Source organism: Neodiprion lecontei, chromosome 6 (assembly GCF_021901455.1).
Source record: "Neodiprion lecontei isolate iyNeoLeco1 chromosome 6, iyNeoLeco1.1, whole genome shotgun sequence".
Taxonomy (NCBI): domain Eukaryota; kingdom Metazoa; phylum Arthropoda; class Insecta; order Hymenoptera; family Diprionidae; genus Neodiprion; species Neodiprion lecontei.
In genome coordinates this window covers 24,555,639-24,577,350 of record NC_060265.1, presented here as the reverse complement: position 1 = coordinate 24,577,350, position 21,712 = coordinate 24,555,639, and the positions used below count along the sequence as shown (strand labels likewise).

The window sequence follows — 21,712 nt, the reverse complement described above, 5'->3', positions numbered from 1 at the left end:
GATAGAGAGAGAGAGAAAAAAATAAAGATATTCTCACCTATCAACGGTAATTCTACGTCTTGGAGTCTTTTTTTCAACGTCCAGAACCCTGTAACATCGAATCGTACAAGTTCAATTATCATAAATTTAGTCTCAGACATAAAAAGAATTAAACGCAGAGAAGAAGTGGCGGTTATACATCAGCAGCGACCATCGCGAAGATTTTAGCATTCTTTAATTATGCCTTTTACTTAACATCGTGTGAATTAATAAGTTTCCTGCGGCCGCGTCGGCGGGGATCATCGTTGCAGGGAAGATAGACGCCGACAGAGAAAGTATCGGATCTACGGATTAAGGTACCAACTAAGGAATCGCGTATTTTTTTGCGGTATATTCACTTCTCGAAAGTCTTCCCCCCTCCCCCCTGTCCCTATATACGTAACGAAAAAGGCTTGCACGTATGGACGGTAGCGCGACTGAACACTAAGGAAACGAATATTTTGGGCCCGTGATACATCACGCCGAATGTGCTCCCTTCTCTCTAACAAGTCGGTTTTGTACGTAGGTAGTGGCCGAAAGTTCGACGCCTTACATTCTCCGGATGCAGGTCATTTTTCTTGATTCCTATCCGCTCAAGAATGGTTAATAATTCTATACCCCGAGGTGATTCGGCGACTGCAGCAACCAATTAATAGCTTGTATTTTTGAGGGACTAGCGTGTTTGAAGGTAATTTTTCGTTATTTTTTATATATCCTACCACGCACCGTGATTATAGTATTTCACGGTAATCTTTTCCAGTATAATTGGGTAAAAGTTGGGATATGGGGAGCCTCCTTGTTTGTATTTGAACCCAGTTCAAGTAACAACGATTTTGTGATGCACGGACCGATTGTGGGTTGTTGATTAAGAACTTCGTACAATTTACATCCTCGTCAAAAAAAATAAAAATAAAACGAAAAGAAACCGCTGCAATAAATTTAGAAGTTTCTCGGTAAACCAGTGCCGTCCAAATTCTGCGTAATTATACTTGGGAGTAATGTTGAACCGTTCACATTGGTAAAAGTATCGTCTATGAATGGTACAGGTTTGTGAAACGTGCCAGTATTCTATAATGTTCACTTAGCCAGTCATTTTTGCGTCTCGTCGTATAATCTTTTCACGTTGAACTCTCTACGGTTTCGGAAACCGAACATCCAAATCAAGCATGATTTTAAGCTTCTATGCTGCCTGCTGATTCTTTTACATATTTTCGTCCAAGTTTCACTCGTCGTGTAAAACTGACCCAGCTCGTTGACGTATCGAAATAATTTCACGTTGAAAGCGAAGAGGGTAATTGAACGGAGGAGAAGTGTGAATATAAATTTGTCGAAAGGTGATAAAAAAAATAAAAAATTTAATTAAAAACAAATGGAGGAAAGTGCAGTGGAGGATTAAATTGGGTGATTATAAATTACACGGGCTGCACCTATAATTAACCTGTTAGAATGAACGCCGAATAAAATAAGCTTCTCGAAGTATTTGAAACTATTACTAGATACTATACCAGATTTCTACCGGGATCAGAGCCATCGAGACATCGGACATTAGACATCCCGGCTACTTTCTAGCGTATAACAAACGAGGAAATCAATTGACCCGATGAATAGACCAAGCACATCTCCACGTCACGATTATATATGAGCTGGAAATGTATGTACATTATATTATGTACATTTATACCGATATCGAGTCTTAAGCGCAGATATAGATAGTCGGTGACTGCCGACGCTCGTTTTACAAAGCAGAATTTAATGAAAAATGAAATCGGGAAGGAAATCGCGTAGGCGAATCACGCTCGCGTTTTGTAATTCTAATACTACAAATTTCCAAACCGTGTATTTCACGTCATTTCGATGCCGAACACCGCGCACCGACGCAGTTATGACGACACAGTTTACCGCCTCCTAGCGCAACAATTGATCAATGGCAAACAGCTAGCTAGGACAGGTCTTTTATCACCGACAACACCATTCTCATTTATAATAAACTTTACCGGTATAAGCTTGTGTCGCAATTACAGGCATCCACCGTTAGTCGAAAGTATTTCCCTTTGGTTTCGGACAATTTATTGCTAAGGTGTTTAATTTTTTTTTTTTGTTGTACATTATTCACCATTAGAAGCAGACAATTAAATCGAAGAACCAAGTGATAAAAATAATTCCTCACGCATTTTAATCAGGAGGAAAAAAATACGTTAGATTGCTTTGCCTTTTGGCTTTTGGACCCGAGATGCTGGTGAAGTGAGATAAGCATGCAATCAATAACATTTCTTGGAACGCATCGTTTGACGCCTTGAATATGAAAGGATAGGCAAGCCGAGAAACGTTTCGGTAACACGCGTAACGGTATTTCAGGCGCTGTAAACTGACTGCGTCTACAATTAGACAGCTGCGTGGAACATGTTACATTAGCAACAGTCGTGCGGTTCCGTCTATCTCAACTCGAGAGATAAAAACGACGCATTATCGAAGGTCGCAGAGTCGTCGATCCGGCAATAGACCGCGTTGTCTCTGTGTCTCGCGTGCTTCGTGTGTAAGAGGATACGAAACGGAGTGTTTTTCGCCTCGCAGTTAGTGCCGTTTAGTTTCTCGAAAACACCAGAGTGTAGTCTCGACGATGGGTTCGCTACCGTTTCGCTCGTTGTTATTCGCAAGCATCGCGGTGCTGCTGATTTTTGCCAACGTCGAAGAAGCTCAGGCGAAGCGAATGACCAGGTGCGAAGTTGCTCTTCAGCTTCAGAGGGCCGGAATTTCGCGAACGTTCATCGGCCACTGGCTCTGCCTGATAGAAACTGTCAGCAATCTACGGACCGACCTAGTCGTTGGACCTCAGCGAGCTTCCAGCTACAGTTACGGAATATTCCAAATAACCAGCAACGGATGGTGCGCGAGAGGACGACGCGGAGGAATCTGTAACATGCGTTGCGAAGATCTTGCCAACGACAACATTTCCGACGACATTCAGTGCGCCAAGCAGATATACAATTTGCAGGGATTCAGGGCCTGGGATGCATGGACTAGGTCCTGCAAAAACAAACCCCCGTCCCAGCTGCCCAACTTCGCAAACTGTCGGCGACGCTAATCGTGGGCTTTCATTCCTCGTGGTAACTATGCTGGCACTCCGTGACGCAGAGAAATAGAAAGAAGCCGAGATGTTGTAATTGAATTCTCTTCCTTCGTCGATATCAATATTTGTCGAGCATCGCTTCCGGCTCTCGTGTAATCAGGGACTTCGGATTATCAGAGCCCAGATGAGATCTTCGCAAGCGTGGAAGCTGATCCGCTGGCTTCCTGCTTATCCCAAGTCCTGGAGTAACTCGTACCGGAAATGTAATTACCGCTGACTATCGTAGAGCTGATTGGACGTAGCCGGTGTCGCGGAGGCCGTTCTGCCAATCACATCTTCCGGGTTCAATTGTACCCAGTCTACTTGATTTCCGCAGACTTATGCCATACAAGGTGAACTCTTCTCTGAGAAAGAAAGAGAGAGAATTCGATGTCATTCCCAAATTACAATTCGCAGATTTTGTGTTCGGTATAACACAGTTCATCGTTCCTTTGCACGTTCTATAATATGAGTGATCGTTTTTTGTATTTTCCTTTAGAGTAAGCGAATTGCATTTTGTGAAACTTGTCCAACGATCTGAAACTATGAAACTGTCGTACGCATCCCCGCTAAGATGAAAATACAATTTGAATATGCGTGATACATTTCCTCATAGTTTCTTATCTCTGTTTTACGGAGTGAAGATATTTACGTATTCGCGATTTACTATATCTTTTTTCGTGATCCTAAAATATAAGCCAGTTTGAAATATTAATATGTTGGGTACGTCATTTTTGAATCTCTTGAACGAAAAATTACAATATATTGATATACTCAACTATCCAAGTACCTAGGTATATATATTTTATAAATATCGTAACTATACGTTGTTGTTTGGAATAAAATTAACCTGATAGAGATTCATTTTTATCAAAAGTAACGTAAATTATTGTTGCAATAATTTATGCGCTATACTTGTAGAATTAGCGTGTATAGTACATTTATTACACGTAAATGCTTTTAAGCTTATCTCCCTTTATATTTTGGATATGAAATTGTACGTATATAGCCTAATGATATAATGTATGCGTGAGACGACATGTTACACGTTATTGTTTTTCTGGCAAGCGAACATAAATCTCATTAAACATACGCATTAAATCTGGTATTCCCCTCCAGTTATCGCAAATTATATACTATATAGACTGTAGCAAACTACGACGCTGAGAATATGAGATAAACTGATTATATTTACACAGAATACATAAGGAGGGGCAAAAACCGCAAAAAATAGTGCTAGTTTTTTACACAAGGCACGATATATCACATTTATAACATATAAAATATATATATATATATATATATATATATATATATATATATATATATATATATATATGATATATATATATAAAATATATATAAAATATAAAATTAAACGTTATTCATATTATATGTGAGTGAATATTTTATATAAATTCAGCATTTTGGTTCCGACTCATTTGGTACACAGTTTTTCGGAAATATACATATAACAACAAAGCGCACAGCATTTATTTTATCTTCACACGGTTTTCTAATTTTATGACTGTTCAAAATAGTCAATTTCGGTAATGAAATCGATGTACCTACATTCACACATGCGAGCATCGAGAGTTTGTGGGCATGTAATGAACCAGAGAAATTTTAAAGTATTTTAAAAATAAATGCAGTTATCTAGCCAGCTATTTGCACCTCACACGAGTGTTAGTAACAGTTTCATTGTTTAATACCAAAAAATTGGTACACTTCCGATTTATCATTCGAAACGAGTTGCGCATATCTTGAAAATACATTTGCACAGGGATTTTATGCGGTTAGAAAATTATATACGCATATTCAGCACAGTGTACAATACACTTCGAATACTTATTCAGAACCATTTTGATACGAATTTTTCTGTCAACCAGTTTTCAATGCATCGACTTATAGAGAAGAAAGTCATTGTGTGAATCACGATAATAATTCGTTCCCTCAAAACTAATTCGTTCACGCGCATTGAATCAGTTTTGTTATTTACTTTTATCAACTCGTTGTTTCTAGGACTTAATTAATTTAAAAACGGTCTCGTTACGCCCACCGTACGTTTAAAAAAATTTTTGGTACCGCTAATACGATTGAATCGGTATTGCCGACTTTCTGCACTTTGGTGCACGATTACGCGGAGTAATTTTAATTTTCAAGAATGTAAATATCGTCCTATAACTCGTTCCGGGATCACAGGTGAAGGCTGCTTAACTTTAACCCTGCCCTGACGCATCATGAGGTTTTGATTATCAGGCAGCCGGAGTGCTCGTCCGGGTGCGCAATGCCTTTGCGTATCTCAAGTATTCAGGATGGCTGTAAATCGTATCGGCCAGTTGATTCAACCCGGCGTAAGTGTCGGCTCTGGATCCTTCGCACATCGTAAGCTGAGGTCCCGAGAGGCTAGGATCACATTCGACGTCGTGGAAGACATGGACGAGGTGCGGATCAACGGCCCTGAAGGTCGTCAGGTTCGAGCGAACCGCCTTCTCGAAAAGATCGACGTCCTCCTTTCCCCACCCTTGAATCGATAGGTCGAAACCACCGACGAGCCGGAAATCCTTTTTGTAAAGGGACGCTATGCCGAAGCCGTATTCTCGCCAGTAGCCGTTCGAATTTGTGATCAGATCGTTCTCCCGGAGTTTACCGTCAGCGTAGACAATCTTAGGATCGAATTGGCTGAATACTATCGGAAAGTACACTTGTCTGTTCATAATCGTGTTCAGCCGTATTCTGCGAAGGGCTGAACTCGTGAAGACGATGTCCACGTCGACGAAGAACAGGAGATCGTCGTCCTTGTGCCTGGATACACCGATCTCCAGAGCTACTGCTCTCGAAAAGTTTTTGTACGATGGAACGACGGCGATCACTGCACTCGGATACTTATATTTTAGGTTATTAACTAGAGATGTAGACTCGTTGAAGGACCCTTCAACCCTGTGCGGGAACAGGATTATCGTCAGTTCCGTCCTTTCGCCTTTACCCACCAAACAAACGTCTTCGTAAACACTGATAAACCTCCGAAACGTCGCGAGGCGTCCGGACAGCGGGAGAATGAAATGGATCACTTTACTCTCGATGGGGTCCAAGCTTTCTTTCGCATTGTAGTTCATACTCAAAAAACTATTCCGCAAGACGCTCTGGATGGAGTTCGCTTCCCGGTCACGGTGCGTCTTCGATTCAGCTTCAACTCCGTCGACCACCTCTCGTATTTCCAAACCTGAAACATGAGATCGTTAAGCGTCGAACGATTTCCGGAGCCAATTTACCTTCGTTTGACACGCTTTATCGGCTTAGTGCACGGCCTTGAATCAATTAACCGCCCGTCTTTGGGACCCGACAAAGCAATGCGCCGCCAGCCGGTGCGGACGATACATACGGCATCCGCAAAATACGAACCTGTAAAGTGCTGGTGGACGTAGACGTGTCTGCGAACCGGAAGCGTTACTTTTCTTCCACGGTACTTGCGGTATACAAGTAGAATATCGAGAACCGTATCCGCGCCATAAGCGTCGACTCTCCTGTACCCGTAGAGAATCGAGCGTTCCTCTACAACTCGGCCCCTCTGCCTCGAGCAGGCGTTTATGGAGGCCATCACCTCCCTGGTTATGTCCTCCAGGCCCTCCTTGACGTCGCTGTGGATTCTTCGCCGAGGATTGGCATCAGTCAGACTGTACTCGGACTTCGAGAGGAAGTCCCACGGAATCACCTCGCTCGTTTTCTTCGGCCTAAACGCCCGTAGTCCAGCTGGAACACCTGTAATTCAATAAATGTCAACTACATTGCAGTTCGCAGCAGTTACGATTAATTATCAGCGTCTCTAAGGAATTATCTTGCATTGCTGTGTTTAACCATATTTTACTAGATCCAAACGATCATGCGGCGATGAATCACGGGTTTACTTTTGTTTGTACTTTGCGTTTCTTTTCAACGTGTATATTTTCTTCTATTCTCTGTTTTTCGCTCCGTCACTTCACCGTGAGAGGGTTGAAGCACGGCGGTGAACGAGCTTGCGCTTATTAAGAGAGTGTTGATTATTTCAAGGGAGAAAAGATAAGCAAACAAAGCTCGAGGGATCGCGCTTTCCGTAACAACTGCGTCTAGCTCTCCGGATGTTTGGAGCGAGTTTAGAATCGAGTCATGACTTGGTTTTATTACAATAAACATTAGCCTGAACGAACGAAGCTCCCTTTCGTCAACACGGGGGTCTGAGTAGGTATAATTATACGCAAATAGACACATCAGAGGCCAACGGGGAAGCGAATCTTCGAACCCTGTACGAGCGATTCGATTCCGTCCATCCCGCCGGTTCCCATGGGACGATAGTGAAATTGACCGTGACCGTTTATTCATACATTGTTCGAGAACGAAATAATGTAAATATATGAACCGGGTCGTTTGATTGGTCGAAGCAGAGCGTGTCGTGTATCGTTGCTGTTTCGCCTTTATAACTTTCAATCCAACTAGCCGCAATTATGCTAAGTGGTACGTTACACGCTCCCTGCACCATGTACTCTGATTCTGTAGTCCTGCCAATTGTTCGGTTTAATTGATTTTCGGATCGACGTAGATGTTCCAAGGGTGCCGTGGATTTGTGCCGAGAGCGCAAACGTCCTTCTGAACATTCCATAAAACATAAATTATCCATGATTGGCCGCTGTGGTTTCCAATCACAGGAAGACAGATGTGATACGAGTCCCACGAACCGTCTGATGTGCAATTCATTTTTAACAGAACATCACACAGGTTATTAAGATATGCCCACAAGTGGGCTTATCTCAGACATTCCAGGCGTATTTGTTATATTCGTTAACCAATCGTCCACAGCTTGCACTCCACTTACGATACGCGCACATAGCCAATGCGATTTGAATCTTGTATACCAGAATCGTTTCGAGGATAAAACTTACCCAGGACCTTGTTGTCCCCGAGGTACTGATCGCTACCTGGTTTTTCAGGAAACAGAGGAACGTTTTTTGATAAACTGTATTCCTGGATTTTCTCACGATCCACGTGAAGCTCCGCCATCATCGACTGTATGTCTCTGTGCAGCTGAACCTTCAGGTGTTGCAGTTCTTGTATACGTAGACCCTGTGTAAGTGGAGGATGAAATTATCATCGACGATGAGCGGCACAAAAAGCGTGTTGTGAAAACAAAAAACTCTCCGACTGTGCTTGGGATAGTGATAGACGATAAGACGGAAATTGGAACGGTCAAAGAGTGAAGGATATATTGTTCAAAGACGGGGTAAATCCATAGTGTGTATAGCTTCAAACGAACCGCAACACCAACGACCATGAATAGATGAAAAGCCTGATGCAGAGCGAAGGCGAAACTTACCCTCATATAATTGTGAAGTCTGTACATGTACGGCGGACTTTTTACCGGATGTAGAGTAATCGCTCTGTGAACCTCTTTGCGTTTCAGATTACCGGTGAAGGCTTGATCCCCGCTACTGTTGTGATAGAGAATAGACTGCATCTGCAACACGAACCATCACAGAAACCACCAGCATTACAACAGTCAAGATTAACGGCGCACGGTGAAATTTTAACGTCAATTCAATGCTGCGAAATCGTGTGAAATATCAGAAAAGGTAAAAAGAAAAAAAAAAGAAAATCTGAATCTCGAACCTTATGGACTGAATCGTAAAGTTCGTATATACATGCTAATTTTGTAGCCTCAGGTAGATTTTTTCGCATTCGTCGCATGTGACGCATCCGGAACTGTTCCTACCTCTGAACATCCCTGCGGTGTAAAACAGATGGTAATTAATATTCCCTCGTTTTCGTTCATTGCTGATGACGTATGATCTACAATACTGCGTTATTTTTCTACAGCAATCATATAATTTTTTGGTCACCAAGAATGACGTTAAGACAAAAGTAAAAATCTATATGAGTTATATTTTTTTTTTTTTTCAAGAACATTCTCGCACCTCGAGAAAATTTTATACTTCTCTGTTTCACTGTATTACATATAACATCAGTTACTCTCTAAGAACACGCACGTCGAGCCTTGGATGGAGTATCTTCTTATGTAAAACGGGGCTGAGTTACTTTCGCTTAGCGTCAATCAGCAATCCCGAGTTAATATATCTGGCGAGGGTTTATTAGCCTGAAGGCAGTAATTACGGCCTTGCAAGTCGAGCGAAGCAAAACGCAGCGCGTTTGGCTGAAAGTTTTTGCCATTGAAATTTCACGTCGCTTCGCGGAGGGGAAAAATTATTTCCGAATATCGTCGAAAGGTGTTGAATTAGATCCCGCGTTATAACGGAGTACACGCGTAATGAAATTCGTTTCTCTTTCGCTGTTGACAGCAGATTACAGATAAGTAATTGTTGATCATCCGGTCGGCTCAAACTGGATAATTCGTCGTGTTTGACCGATGCGAGATAGGTAGGTAGGTGTTCCGGCGTAGATTATAGAGGACAACATGATTCCACTCGCATTGGGTTAGCAGGGTACAGTTCACTTGAAACTAACAACCAACATCCTATGTGTAACATAATATGCTATACGTTCTCAGTTGACTCAATGATACGCTAAATATATCTCGTACAATATTATAACAACGCATCTGGATACTGCCTCCAATTGAATTATTGCTACCGTTTATGTATGCGTGCGTACTTGCCTGTCTAAAGTCGAATACAACAATGGAAATTGTTGGCTCGGAATTGAATCCCGAGTCTGCGACGTTTCCGCGATTTGATTCCAACACAATCCCTCGAAATTTTACACATGCCGGAATAACACGAAATTTTTCCATTCAATAAGTTAACGTTTACTTTGAACAAGAAATATCAGGTTTTGCATGTAGGTATATCTCCTATAACTTTATTATCACGAAATTAGGGCTAACCGCGGAAACTGACCTCACCTGATCCACCTGTTAAAAGGGCGGAAAATCTTTCTTGACTTCGACGTAAATGTGCACGACTGTTTGAAAAAGGAATGGAATTGATTGAATTAACGTTAGAAACTCGACGCCGGCTCATCCGGTATGTCATACCACTGCAGATGTGCATTACATGTGCGTAATAAGATACCGTGTCATGTGTACAGAGTCTAGCTGGCAAATAAAAAGTGCAGCGGTATTAAAGCGGGCGATGTGAGAACCCTATAACCGAGATTCGTGGCGAGGCTCGTAACGCTAAATTAGTCGTTAAGTGTTCAGAGGTGGGTAAAAGCAAACGAACCCAAGCCATTAGGTCAGGTACGGAATTGTTTCCATAGAGATCGAGTCGCTTGGACGTCGACTCACGAAAAGGGTCCAGTTAGAGTTTGGTATAATGAAGACGCGAATGAGACAAGTTCGTTTTATAGCCATTCTATCTTTTTTATCTTCAACCCGTCAAATATCTGTGCTATTAAAATTCCTCGACCTAAATTCTTCCCGTTTGTTTAATTTTTCATCGCACGTGTCGCTGCTTTTCAATATTATCAGAGGAATTGAGAAACGCGAATAAGACAATTTAGGTATCGCTACACTTGTCGAAAAGTGCAGCACTGCCAGGTTGCAAAATATCAACACGGTTCGATCAATTCTGCATGAACGAAAAAAAATCATCCAGAAAATGCGTTAAAATTTATGTCATTTTTTGGTACCAGCTGCTACCGAGCCAGACTGTTAAAATATTGTATAAATTTAAAGTTTCAGCTCGCCGAACCTACGGTATCGATTTGGAGATAAGAATATTTGTACCGATTAGAAACTGTCGCCATGATGTATTACAGGAATGAGTCCATCCACAAATTTTTCTAGAAGTGTAAATAAGCGAATCGGAAATCTCTCTTCAGATTTTATCTCATCTTTCAAACAAGTGAGCGTATAGATTGAGGAGTTAAAGATGATTGAAAAGTCAATTTCGAAGCAAATTGAATCTAAGGGTTTGAGCTATGATTTCCTGATACAAAGCTTCAACTTTTTATCAAGATAAACACATCTTACTTGAACATGTAACCGTCTGTTGAGAGTATAAAATTTATGAAACTTCCTGTAGTTATATAATTACTTTTACGAAATCGTTGCCCAGACATAATATGACCCCTTTATCAAATATCGACTCGCCAAAAAACGTTTCTGACCTCAGTAACCGGGATATCAATTTCCTGTGCAAAATAAATATAAATCATGAGATACGCAAGGGGCGATTTTTACATTCACGCTGACACGTGCCTCGACAATTTTTCATCACATATACGACAGGTATTCGTCGAGGCACGTGTCGACAATCAGGCGCGCATTACGGAGACACGTCGGTGCGCAGCGCAGCGTGTATTTTGCAGATTGCACATTCGGCACTTCCTCTGGTCGAGCCGACCTCCCACGATAGAGAATGAAAAAAAATTTGCTTCGCTATACTTTTGCCTCTTTAGCCGTAGTGCCGGTCAGGCTGCTAACAAACCGACCATCGTCTTTCCCAGAGATCAGAGAGTCTTTGATACCCCGCGCTCCTCCGCCTGGATACACATGAATCAGCTAGCACGTGTAACCGGGGCCATTTCTTTTTTTTTTATCTCTTTATCCAGGAAATTTTATTAGCTAATATTTTCGGGACAGTCGGCGTCGCGTAAACTTTCTCATGTTTCAGTAATAAGTATTTTTCATAGAAACGATAATTTGTCCTTACATAATCGTTCGGTGTCCGCTGGGCAATAAAAGGTTCCCGTCTACAGTTTCGCGTATAATTTTATTACCGTTGAAAGTGCGTACACGCAGAGCGAGTGACCTCAGTAAAGACGTTAGAAATAATTAAGATGACGTAGGTAGGAAAGTATGTTAAATTGGCCGAGACATCTGGCTTATATACCATCTTGGCGGACCTCACACCAGCTTTACCCAACGAGAAATTTCTGTTTATTATTCCGCGAAGCATCCTCACCGTCTTTTTTTCAATTTTTCAACCAACCGATCATCGTTAACCAATGGAAGAGACAATTAGACCAAAAAGTTTCGATTCTTACCTCGTAGCTCCAGGTGCACGGAATGCCGGCGTACTTCTGGACGCACCTTCCAAGTTCGACGTCCTCGTGGGTGGTGTACAGATTTTTGAGGCAATATCTGATGTGCGGAACGACTCGCTTCAGGGTTTCCCTGGAGAGAACGACTCCCGGCCCGCCCATGCAGAAGTTTTCATCGTACTCGAGGGAGAGGAGTCCGAACTCTTCGGAGTTCCCTCTTCCCGCCTGTCCGATGTACCTTGGTAGTCTCGAGTCTACGGACCTGAGCAGCTTCTCGAGGCGATCGGACCTGACGTAGACGTCGTCGTCGGCCCTTAGGAACCACTCGAACTTGTCGCCGAAGTGCTGCCACATGTACTGCAGCATCAGGAAGGACTTCTTCTGGGGAGGATAGCTGTCGTCGACGTTGGGAAGCGCGACGAGTGGAAGGTCGGGGCAGTTGTCCGGAGCGGTCGAGGTCTCCGATGAAAAGAAGGCGATTTTACCGGGCAGCTCCGATCCCCAGGTTTCGAAAACCGCCTTGGCTCTGGTGTCGAGGTACTTCCGGGCGGTCATCACCCCGACGAAGAGCAGATTCGTTGCACTGTTACTGACGTTGTCCTCCTTCGGGAGTTTCACAATGTCCATCGGTTCCAGCTTCGCCCGGTAATCCAAGGTGACGCGTTGATGATGGCGACTCGGTGCTCCGGGGCAGAACGAGTCGTTCGAGGGTCGGACCTTGCCCAGTGGTATCACCAGCCGGAAATTAGCGACGAGAAAACCTCCGACGAAGCCCAGAACCAGGCCGAGCAGGGCGCTCCGTGGACCCCGCTTCTTTCGCATTGCCGGGTCAGCCGTCACCTCTCCGATTGACATCTCCGCGACTTTTGGCGGCTCCCGGCTCCTGCGGACTTCGGCATCGTTCTCGGACCGCTCCAGAACAAGGACTTCCTCATCGTTCGGCGCCCTCGCCGAGCACTCGAACCACCCACGGCGGCCTCAACGCCGGACGAAGCTGCGAGAAATCGAGACTCGCCGAGTCCCACTTTCGACTCCCATATGGCCTCCAGATGGGACTCTTCCAGATTTAACGACTCCGCCTCACGGGATGTGGGACCCACAGAGCTGTTTTCGGATATTCCAGAATTTCGAATTCGCTACACCCGGCGGAAAATTATATTCCAGAGACGAGTGCTGTTGAGGTCGATCGGTGATTCAGGGTCTCGTTGTACCTCCTTTGAATCGATTCCACGGCACTCGATTTAAAGGTCGATTAGCCCCGTCGCAGATCGCTGGATCCGAACTGTCTGAAACGTAGCGAAACAAAATTTTTATTGAAAAGGGATTCGGCCTCGTAAAGTTTCGTTAGTTCTGCCGAAGCGTTGCAAGGTCACCGTTATCTTTTGCTAAGAGTATCTTACAGCCGAAATCGGATCAATCGATTCATTGTTCGCGATAAATTTGTGACCGGAATATGTAACGACAACGGACGGGTATTGAATTTGATTTGCTTAGAAATGGGCTTCTCGAACGTTCTCAAGTCTGACGATCATCTTCCTGTCGCTACAATTGGTTGATAAGATTTGTTTTCGTGAAAATTTTCTGCCTCTTTTATGCGGCCTAAACAAAACTCTCTGATATTTCAAACATTTTACAGGTATAACGCGGCATGGTTCGGTGTAAATTAGGGATAGTTCGGATTACTGTTTGGTAGTTGGGACTACTAATTATACATCCTTTACACGTGCGCACCAGCTAAGACCCGAAGTGTTAATAGGTAACCATGTTTACACAAGCATCTATTCCAACGTGGACTGGCAGATAGAAGCGTAAATACGCGAGCACGGAGATTTTTTCACTTTCAAGGAACCGAGCCGTTAAAAATACTTCAAAGAATAATGCGAATAATTTTTTCTACGGTTCAGGTTTCCACGTAACGATTACGCTTCAAGGTTCGATTAATTTCACGTCACTCGGTGCGCCTCGTGGTTTGATATAAGAACTGTTGTCCGGTCGTATGAAAGTACGTACATTTGAGGCACTCGCGTGATATTGCGAAATTTATAGTACTACAAAGTTCTTGGTGAAAAAAATAGCCTGTAAAAAATCTACTATATAACGTAAAAAATTCCGACCCACGCGTATATGCAATGTTGATACGTTAGACGATTTTTCTTCCCCGCACCTTGGAGTTTGTAACAACAGTGCAACTCTTCATTCAAGTATAGTTTATATGAATATCGTCTTCCTGGCCTGCGATAATCAATACCGTCAACGTTCGTTAAATCCCGTCAATTAAATTGTAACTCGTTGGTTGTTCAAGTTAGATGAAGTTGAATGTGACAATTATTATGCAAGATAATAATATTATTAAAGGTTAGCCTGCAAACTGATTGCGCGTTGGCGGTGGTCTAATTTTCTCCAGTGACATCAAGTGCATAGTTTAAAGTCACCGGCTCAACTCGGCAAAAATAATAAGATGACGTGTCTGAATTGGCGTGCTAAATCATGCGATATACCTGTCCAATTATGACGAATAAAATATTCTATCCTCTCCACAGACGACTGTAGCTATTCTTGACCGTTTCCTTGTTGCGACTGGAGACTGCAAAGTAGAACCCCTTCGCACAAGGATTAACGGGAACTTTTTTTTTTTTATTGCTATGGGAACGAGAAACCGTTCGCAACGATTAGTGATTGGCAGGTCTGGATTTACAGTTCTCGACTCGGTTCAAACTTGAGCGTTTGTCAAACAATTTGAATTGCCAGAATAAAACAGGGTTGGTGTAATTATCACCGGGCGAGATAGGTTTGATATATACGTATTTTTGACATAATATTTGTCGTAATACGAGACAGTATTTTTATCGCTCCCTTATGTAACCGCATCTTACCCGAAGCGATAAGTTTACGGAATGTATTTACAATTAAGTTACAGGTATAATAACGTTCTTGCTCAGCGGTAAACTGACTGAAAAGAAATAAAAAAAAGTTCAACACAGTAGATGCGCGTATGATGTAAGAAACGTTTCGCACCTTGCGTCGTATCGGGTTCAAGATTGACTAGTTTACGTTGAAGGCGTACTTCCAAGTGTGATTCTATCAATGTTTATACCCGGGACTAAGTGCGGTTGTAACGAAAGGTGGAAATTTCTAATCTATAAAACATCTATCAAAGCAAAGAAGAAACTTGTAATTCGCAGTTGAAAAAAAAAAAAAAAAAAATTAAGTTTACGTTGTTTACTTTATTGTACGTCAGAGATAGTTGAGTAATACGATTCGCCGTGGTGTCTTTTTGTCTGATCAATTTCATTTCGTTGAGTTCAACTAAAAACCGGTTATACTACAGCGCCTATTTTCACGGTTAGAAACACGTTTCGTATACCTGTAATACACACACGTGCATTTAGAGTCAGTCGGGACTCGAATTCGCCAGTCGGAATCCAAATCAACGCTACACTACCCGCAGATGCTTAGTGGGAGTTCTAACTTGTCAGGTTCTCCTATTACTCATTCCACCAATAACGCTATTGAATTATTCTACGGCGTTACAATCGTTTGATCCAAATGCAGAAACTCACCACGAAAAATTTGTCCCTCCAGTGATCAAAAAACGAAGGTGACATCCTGGGGTGGAAAGTACGCAGTATCACTTCACTTTGCCTTTTACAAAAAAAAAAAAATAAATAAATAAATAAAAAGCAAAAAAAACTGGCCGTTTGGTTTTCACTACCGATACAATACAAAATCAAAAATTGATTTTATTCCCGCAGGACAAAACTGAATTGATAAAACGATCAAAAACGAGACAACAAGAGATCGGGAGAACCGGTTCTTCCGATTCGAGCGCTGTTGCTATCCGCCGAACTAATCGGACGTACAAATTAGCGAATGACCGGCTTATTTAAAGCACGACTAAACGGCAACTAACCGCTGACGCAGGTGCCTTCAAAAGTCACGAATTAGTCGAGGGCACGGCCTGATCGGAAGACGGAACACGCTGCGAGTCAGGAGCCGGAGCGACGACTGAACTGTCGACCGTCGAGGCGAAGAGCGAACACGACGGACGCAGCCGGCACACACTGACGTAATAAAACGCGTAAGGCTTGCCCTAAGACCGCTCCGCGAGGAAACTGCGGTGACAAACGTCTCCGTGAGCTCGGACAATCGCGCCTACCTGACTGCGAGGCTCGGATCCCCCTTATCGTCCTCGACGAGCCCCCGAGCTTTTCAGCTATTCGCGTCGGGGGTTCGGAGTACCTTGGAATAGGTACACCGACTGCCTGGCGCCTCCCCTTAACTTCCGGTTTCACGCGACGCTCATACTGCTAGTCTAGTCGTTCGGTCCTGCAGGAAATCCCAAGCCGTAAATTGCCGGAAGCGGAAGATTTTCCGTTCTTTTTAATACATGCTTTCTGTGCTCTGCCTCGTTAATACCGATAGCGCTGTGCGTGATGGGAAATTTTTGTTCCTGCTCCTGCCGCTGCTTACTTTCGGATAATGGTCGTGCTATCGAAATACCTGTGTAATAACTTATCAAATTTCTGGGACGTTGGACAAGAGATAAGACTTATCGACGTGCGTTATTTCCTATCTTTTTTCCTCTGGTTTAGTAAAGTAGAGACTTTTCTGACCAACGGCTATGCTAGAGTAGAAAAAAAAGAGAAAAAAAATTCGGCAATCTCGCTCGAACTACGATCACTTCGTTGAAAACAAAAAAACTCGCATTACTCTCGAACAATATGTGTAACAAATCTCAAAAAATGAACGTTATTGTCATGGTCCGTGATTAAATAGAGATCCGTGACATAAACCGAGGTCGCTTTACCGTCCGAGAAACGCGTAATTTTTATCAACATAGACATTTTGGTAGACTTGAAAGCACAGTGAATTATTTCTCTTACCTGAACAATGTAACTGTAAAAACGATCGGAGGTTTTCAGAATCACATTTTCCAATCAAAATCGTCGCCTGATGTCGGCCCCGCTATTAGATCGTCTTATTTTTAGAACAACGTGGGAATCTATTTATGTAGTTGGACAAGAATAATGCCTCATCCGATTGCGCTCGAGTAATAAACCTATAAGACAAAGTCAAATTTTGCTGAGACATTTAGTGAACCCATGTATTTTCAAGCTAGAATACCAACGCAAAGCTCCGAATGGATTTCGGGAAGTCCGGATGTAACAATAAAAAAGAATTGCTGCTGCTATGTATATGTGTCCGAGTTATTCAACCGTTTTCAAGGTTCTTTCTTCCGTGGTATTTGACCTGCTTCTTTATCTTACCGCCTAATCTCCTTTTCACCCACTCAATAAATATATACACAAGAAAATTTTACTGCCTAGATAATAGGAATAACGACACGTGATTTGCCGCGGCTTGAACCTATTTCATTCATTCTTTCAAACGAAGAATACGTCGATGTCAATTTAATTGCGGCTGGACACGGGGCGTATTTTTCGTAGTTATTCAACGGTGGATGATCAGCTGTGAATTACCAAAATTTTTATCCACATACTTACGATCGAATTACCATTCGTGTTAACGGTAATTACTTTTTTATTCCAAGTATAGCTCCGAGTTTGAAAAATTACCAAAATGTAATCACGTAGCAAAGAGCTGAATGATCCAGATCACTTCTCACGTTTCAGCAAGTTGATTTGGTCAATAAACTGCAGTTACCGGTAAAGTATATAAGCCAGTATCAGCCGGTTTGCGATTAACCCGCGTCACACAGTGTCGACGGGGAAGAATTCCCGCTAACTTTTGCTCCGGTCCAAAGTTTTCGTTTTAAATAACAGTAAACCGCGCACTGTCCGTTCTTCATTCGGGTCTTGATCGGTCTTTAGTTTCGGATTTGGTATTATCGTAAAAACTAGACTCGGGTAATAATTCGAAGTGGTCGCCATGCGGCCAGTTATCGGCTTTATCTCTCCACGAACTCGTCCACGACAAGCAACACACGGAGCTTCTAGATGGCGACGAGGTGGCTGACAATGAACCTTGCGGTTTATCCTTGGTTCTAATATGGCAAATAGGTAGAAAAATTACTTAGCGGCTTTGTCCAGGCCTATGAAAAAAAACCGTAAAGCCCAGAAGGCACATGTGTTGGTTGACGTATAGTGAAGTACATGCCGGGATAAAACCAACCGTTTACCACGTAACGGCTATGGTGTATTAAGCTATTCTGGCCACATCAGTGCCGCACAGTTACCATGATGCTTCCTCGTCTTCTAGCCAAGTACATAGTTGCTACATGAGCTTAATGCTAATAAATTGAATCAGTGTACGTATATACCTGGAAAAAATACGCTTACCGCTTAGCGAATACCGTGGGTTACGAAATTTGAACATATTCTGCGATGTAATTGAATTGATTTTCGAGAGATCATGGAACTGTGATTGACTCTTACGACTCATTCGCCGTGCAACATTGTTTGTAGAATTACACGCCACCTCGTGACAATATTGCTAAGCTTACAAAAAGAGAATGCCTAGGTTGTCGCTTCGTAAAAAGCCGGATGCGAGTCGAGTGAAATTTATGTGTCAAATTTAGCTGTAGTTACGATGCGGATTATTAAAGGAGACACACATGTTTTTTAAACTGTTTATTAAGAGAGTCCTCGGAAGCCCGTTGTTAAAGTTAGAACAGGAAACAAAATGCTTTGCGTAATTCATTGCCGTTGACTGTATCACCTGCTAACTAGTCGTTAAATCACCCAGCGATACGGCATCTCTCTAAGCGAAGGCTTAGATGTATAAAATTAACGAGCTGGATGACGGATGTACGTGAGTTACAAAATTTTAACTACAGACCAGGTGGATAATCGCAAATTTCACAACCATGCCTGCAGCGTTAACTGAACAAAACATGATTCATTGATTGTGCTTTGTAATCAGCGTTCAGTCACTCTCGCTACGATTAGGCGTACCGGTATTGAAAAAATGAAAATAAAAAAATTAGAACGGAAAGAACGAACCGAAATCTTTGATAGCGTGAAGTATTGTCAAAATGACAAGTAAATCTGCCTACATTTCATCGTTCAGAGACGCGAAAGACCTTGAATCGTCATTTGCATCTGATTAAATTGCGATTCACGCTGGTTTAGTTCCCGCGTGCTATTTGAAAATACATCGATCAGATCATATGAATTCAGGCGGCAGTATCTTTCGGCACAACGTGATACACGTGTAATTAGTTACGTCAAATAGTGAGCAAGTCCGGCATGAAAATGCGAGGCGCAAGGCCAGGTATACGACCCATACGATCTGATCTTCAGATCTGGTTACCTTCAACACCGATTTGTAACTTTGACGAGAGCTAGAGTCGGTGAAGGTGGTCATTAAACTTATTCGAACGCCGATTCTAGCAGGTAACATGTATCATAAGTACAGGTATAATACGCCACGCGCGTCAAAGAATTAGACGGTGAAAGGTATACTTTTAACGCTCGAGGTACCGCTTCACGCACGCCTGATTTTTACATGGATAAAAAAAAAATTATCATTCGCTCCTCATCATTCTCCCAGTCTCGTACTGGATGACAATTCGCTTTACCCTATCGCTGTTATCGGCACGGATTTTTACTCCTCGAAAGCTGTTTAAAACGAACTAATTCAAACGTCGCTCTCCTTTACAGAGAGAAGAGTTTCAGCAATCGTAGGTTCGTGCTGTATAAAAGAAATGGCGGAATAGGTATTTCAAACGTACCGGACGCACTTGCTGTTATTCGAACTTATAAACGGATCTTCATTGATCACGACTGTTCCATTGAAAAACCTATTAAATCGAGCTTAATAGTCGTAGACGTCATTGTAACGTTCGAAATAAATAAAATTTTTCTAAACATATATTTTACAGGGATGAGAATGCACGGCTATAACGGTAAAACGTGTCAAGCGAATTAATTCCCAATTTTTCCAAACCAGTAGGGATTTAATTCGTGATTGAAACGAAGGAGAGTGCATGCATCAATTCACTTTTCGGTGAATCGGACGATTGTTCTTACAAGTCAAATTTGAGATCGTTTGTCCTAGCTGATATTTCGTAAATAACGCGTGATCATTTATTCCAAATAAGCCTTTCTTCTCAGTGAGTAAATACATGCACGTTATTATGCATGCGTGTAGGTATAATATTCGCTTTATCACCGGCACGCAGCTGTCACGATGTACCAGATGTACGCTCAGGTTGTATGCCATAATTACGTACTGGATGCAACGGGTTAGTTGTTCCAACTACGAACCTTACATTGTATACTCGTATCTACGGTACGGTGGAATATTCCTGAATATTTTTATTTCTTTTTTCATTTTATTCGTACGTGCGAATCCGTTTATACCGTTACCAGTTTAATGTACTGTCGGATACTTGAATATAAATTATACGATATAACGGACAAAAGATTTTCGGGGAAATGACAATTTATAAAAAAGATAGCAATCACGTCCATGTTTTAATTTGCGGAATCGCGTGATCGAGACCGTAGACGAGAGTAAGACGGCGAAACGATTAGATAGAAAACACTCGCAGGACCCCTTTGCACAATAAATAATTATTCGTGTACTCACAAGTAATTCCCTTGTTATACGCACTTGCGTGGCATCCAATTGTATAAAATTTCACATGCCACCGTGCGATGCGAAGGTTGAACGCGATATACATCAACATTTCCCTCATGATCCTCTTCTTACATCGGTAGTCGACGGGGGCAATTAGAAACTGAAAAATTGACCACTTCGCAAAAGTTTCATGGTAATTGTCACGCGGGCACGATTCGGGCTCTCCGATAGGTGGTCGAGACTCGGAGGAGAAGATGAAGCACTTGGAAACACCTCGAGACTGCCTGCGATGTACCGTTCGAATCGCACTCGAGAACACGATTATATTACATCCTTATATTCCTTATTGAAGTAAAGCTCACGGAGTCGAGCTTACGTCGTAGGCGGCTCGATGCGTGACCTCCGTGTGTGTTATAAGTGAAATTTCCCGGCGAGATCTTCGCCCTTAATTTTTATTCACCGATTCTCAGGCAGGTCTACGGAATTCGAAACTTGGGAACCGGCAGCCGGGAATCCTCCAGCAGGCCCACGGACTACCTGGGCACACTCGTCATGCGTTGGCTGATCCCGAGTCTCGACTCTTGGAGGCCTGCGACCCCGACGTTGGGCTTCATCTACCCGGCCAAGCCTCTCGGCGAGTTCGTCCTGCCTGCTGCCTACTTGCCTGTCTGCTTCTTCCTTGGCTACGCTGTGCTCGCCTAGAGTTCCTACGACGATAAAACCACGTCGGAACTCGGTTCTTGCGCTTTAAGGATGAGTCGGCTGGACCGTCCGAATCAAAAGTTAGGAAATAGGAATAAACCGGCGGAAAGAAAATCTCCGGCAGTGTTATTATTTTCCGAAAACGACAGTGAACGCGAATGAAACGAGATATCTCTTCCATGGGGTGGAAGTGAATATGGGCAATCATTTTTTTTTCGAGTTGTTTAGTCACGTTTTAGTTTGTGTTATTCGAATTTGTTCAGATTCAATTATGTTACAATAATTTATGGTGCATAATTTTGCCGGAGACTTTTGTTAGATCATTTTTTTTCACTCTTCGTAACTTTTTGCTTCGACGGTTCGGTCGTACCG

General features: G+C 42.6%; 2 protein-coding genes across 4 annotated transcripts; one reads left to right on the top strand and one right to left on the bottom strand.

Moving 5' to 3' along the window:
* Positions 1-2,440: 2,440 nt before the first annotated feature.
* Positions 2,441-4,827, top strand: LOC107223063 (lysozyme-like). The gene has a single exon (XM_015662635.2). It carries the CDS (start codon positions 2,636-2,638, stop codon positions 3,098-3,100), a length of 465 nt encoding a protein of 154 aa, XP_015518121.2. The 5' UTR covers positions 2,441-2,635; the 3' UTR covers positions 3,101-4,827.
* Positions 4,588-16,087, bottom strand: LOC107223058 (chondroitin sulfate synthase 1). 3 transcript variants are annotated; one of them, XM_046744437.1, is made up of 8 exons: positions 16,005-16,087; positions 15,655-15,736; positions 12,098-13,380; positions 8,865-8,876; positions 8,469-8,609; positions 8,038-8,218; positions 6,527-6,883; positions 4,588-6,347 (listed from the first exon to the last, which is right to left on the bottom strand). In XM_046744437.1, exons 3-8 carry the CDS (start codon positions 12,947-12,949, stop codon positions 5,380-5,382), a joined length of 2,511 nt encoding a protein of 836 aa, XP_046600393.1. In that variant the 5' UTR covers positions 12,950-13,380; positions 15,655-15,736; positions 16,005-16,087; the 3' UTR covers positions 4,588-5,379. The 3 variants fall into 3 exon arrangements, with proteins under 3 accessions (XP_046600393.1, XP_046600394.1, XP_015518115.2); XM_046744438.1 differs by lacking the exon at positions 8,865-8,876 and having other exon boundaries at positions 8,469-8,612; XM_015662629.2 differs by lacking the exon at positions 8,865-8,876.
* Positions 16,088-21,712: the final 5,625 nt, after the last annotated feature.

What these genes read in the sequence shown, in the direction of transcription:
- LOC107223058 (XM_046744437.1), bottom strand. Translation starts at nt 12,949, where the DNA reads ATGTCAATCGGAGAGGTGACGGCTGACCCGGCAATGCGAAAGAAGCGG. An exon ending in CGGGGACAACAAGGTCCTGG is followed by an intron (nt 6,884 to 8,037) that starts GTAAGTTTTATC and finishes ATTGAATTACAG; the next exon opens with GTGTTCCAGCTGGACTACGG. An exon ending in CGTCCACCAGCACTTTACAG is followed by an intron (nt 6,348 to 6,526) that starts GTTCGTATTTTG and finishes CTCATGTTTCAG; the next exon opens with GTTTGGAAATACGAGAGGTG.
- LOC107223063 (XM_015662635.2), top strand. Translation starts at nt 2,636, where the DNA reads ATGGGTTCGCTACCGTTTCGCTCGTTGTTATTCGCAAGCATCGCGGTG.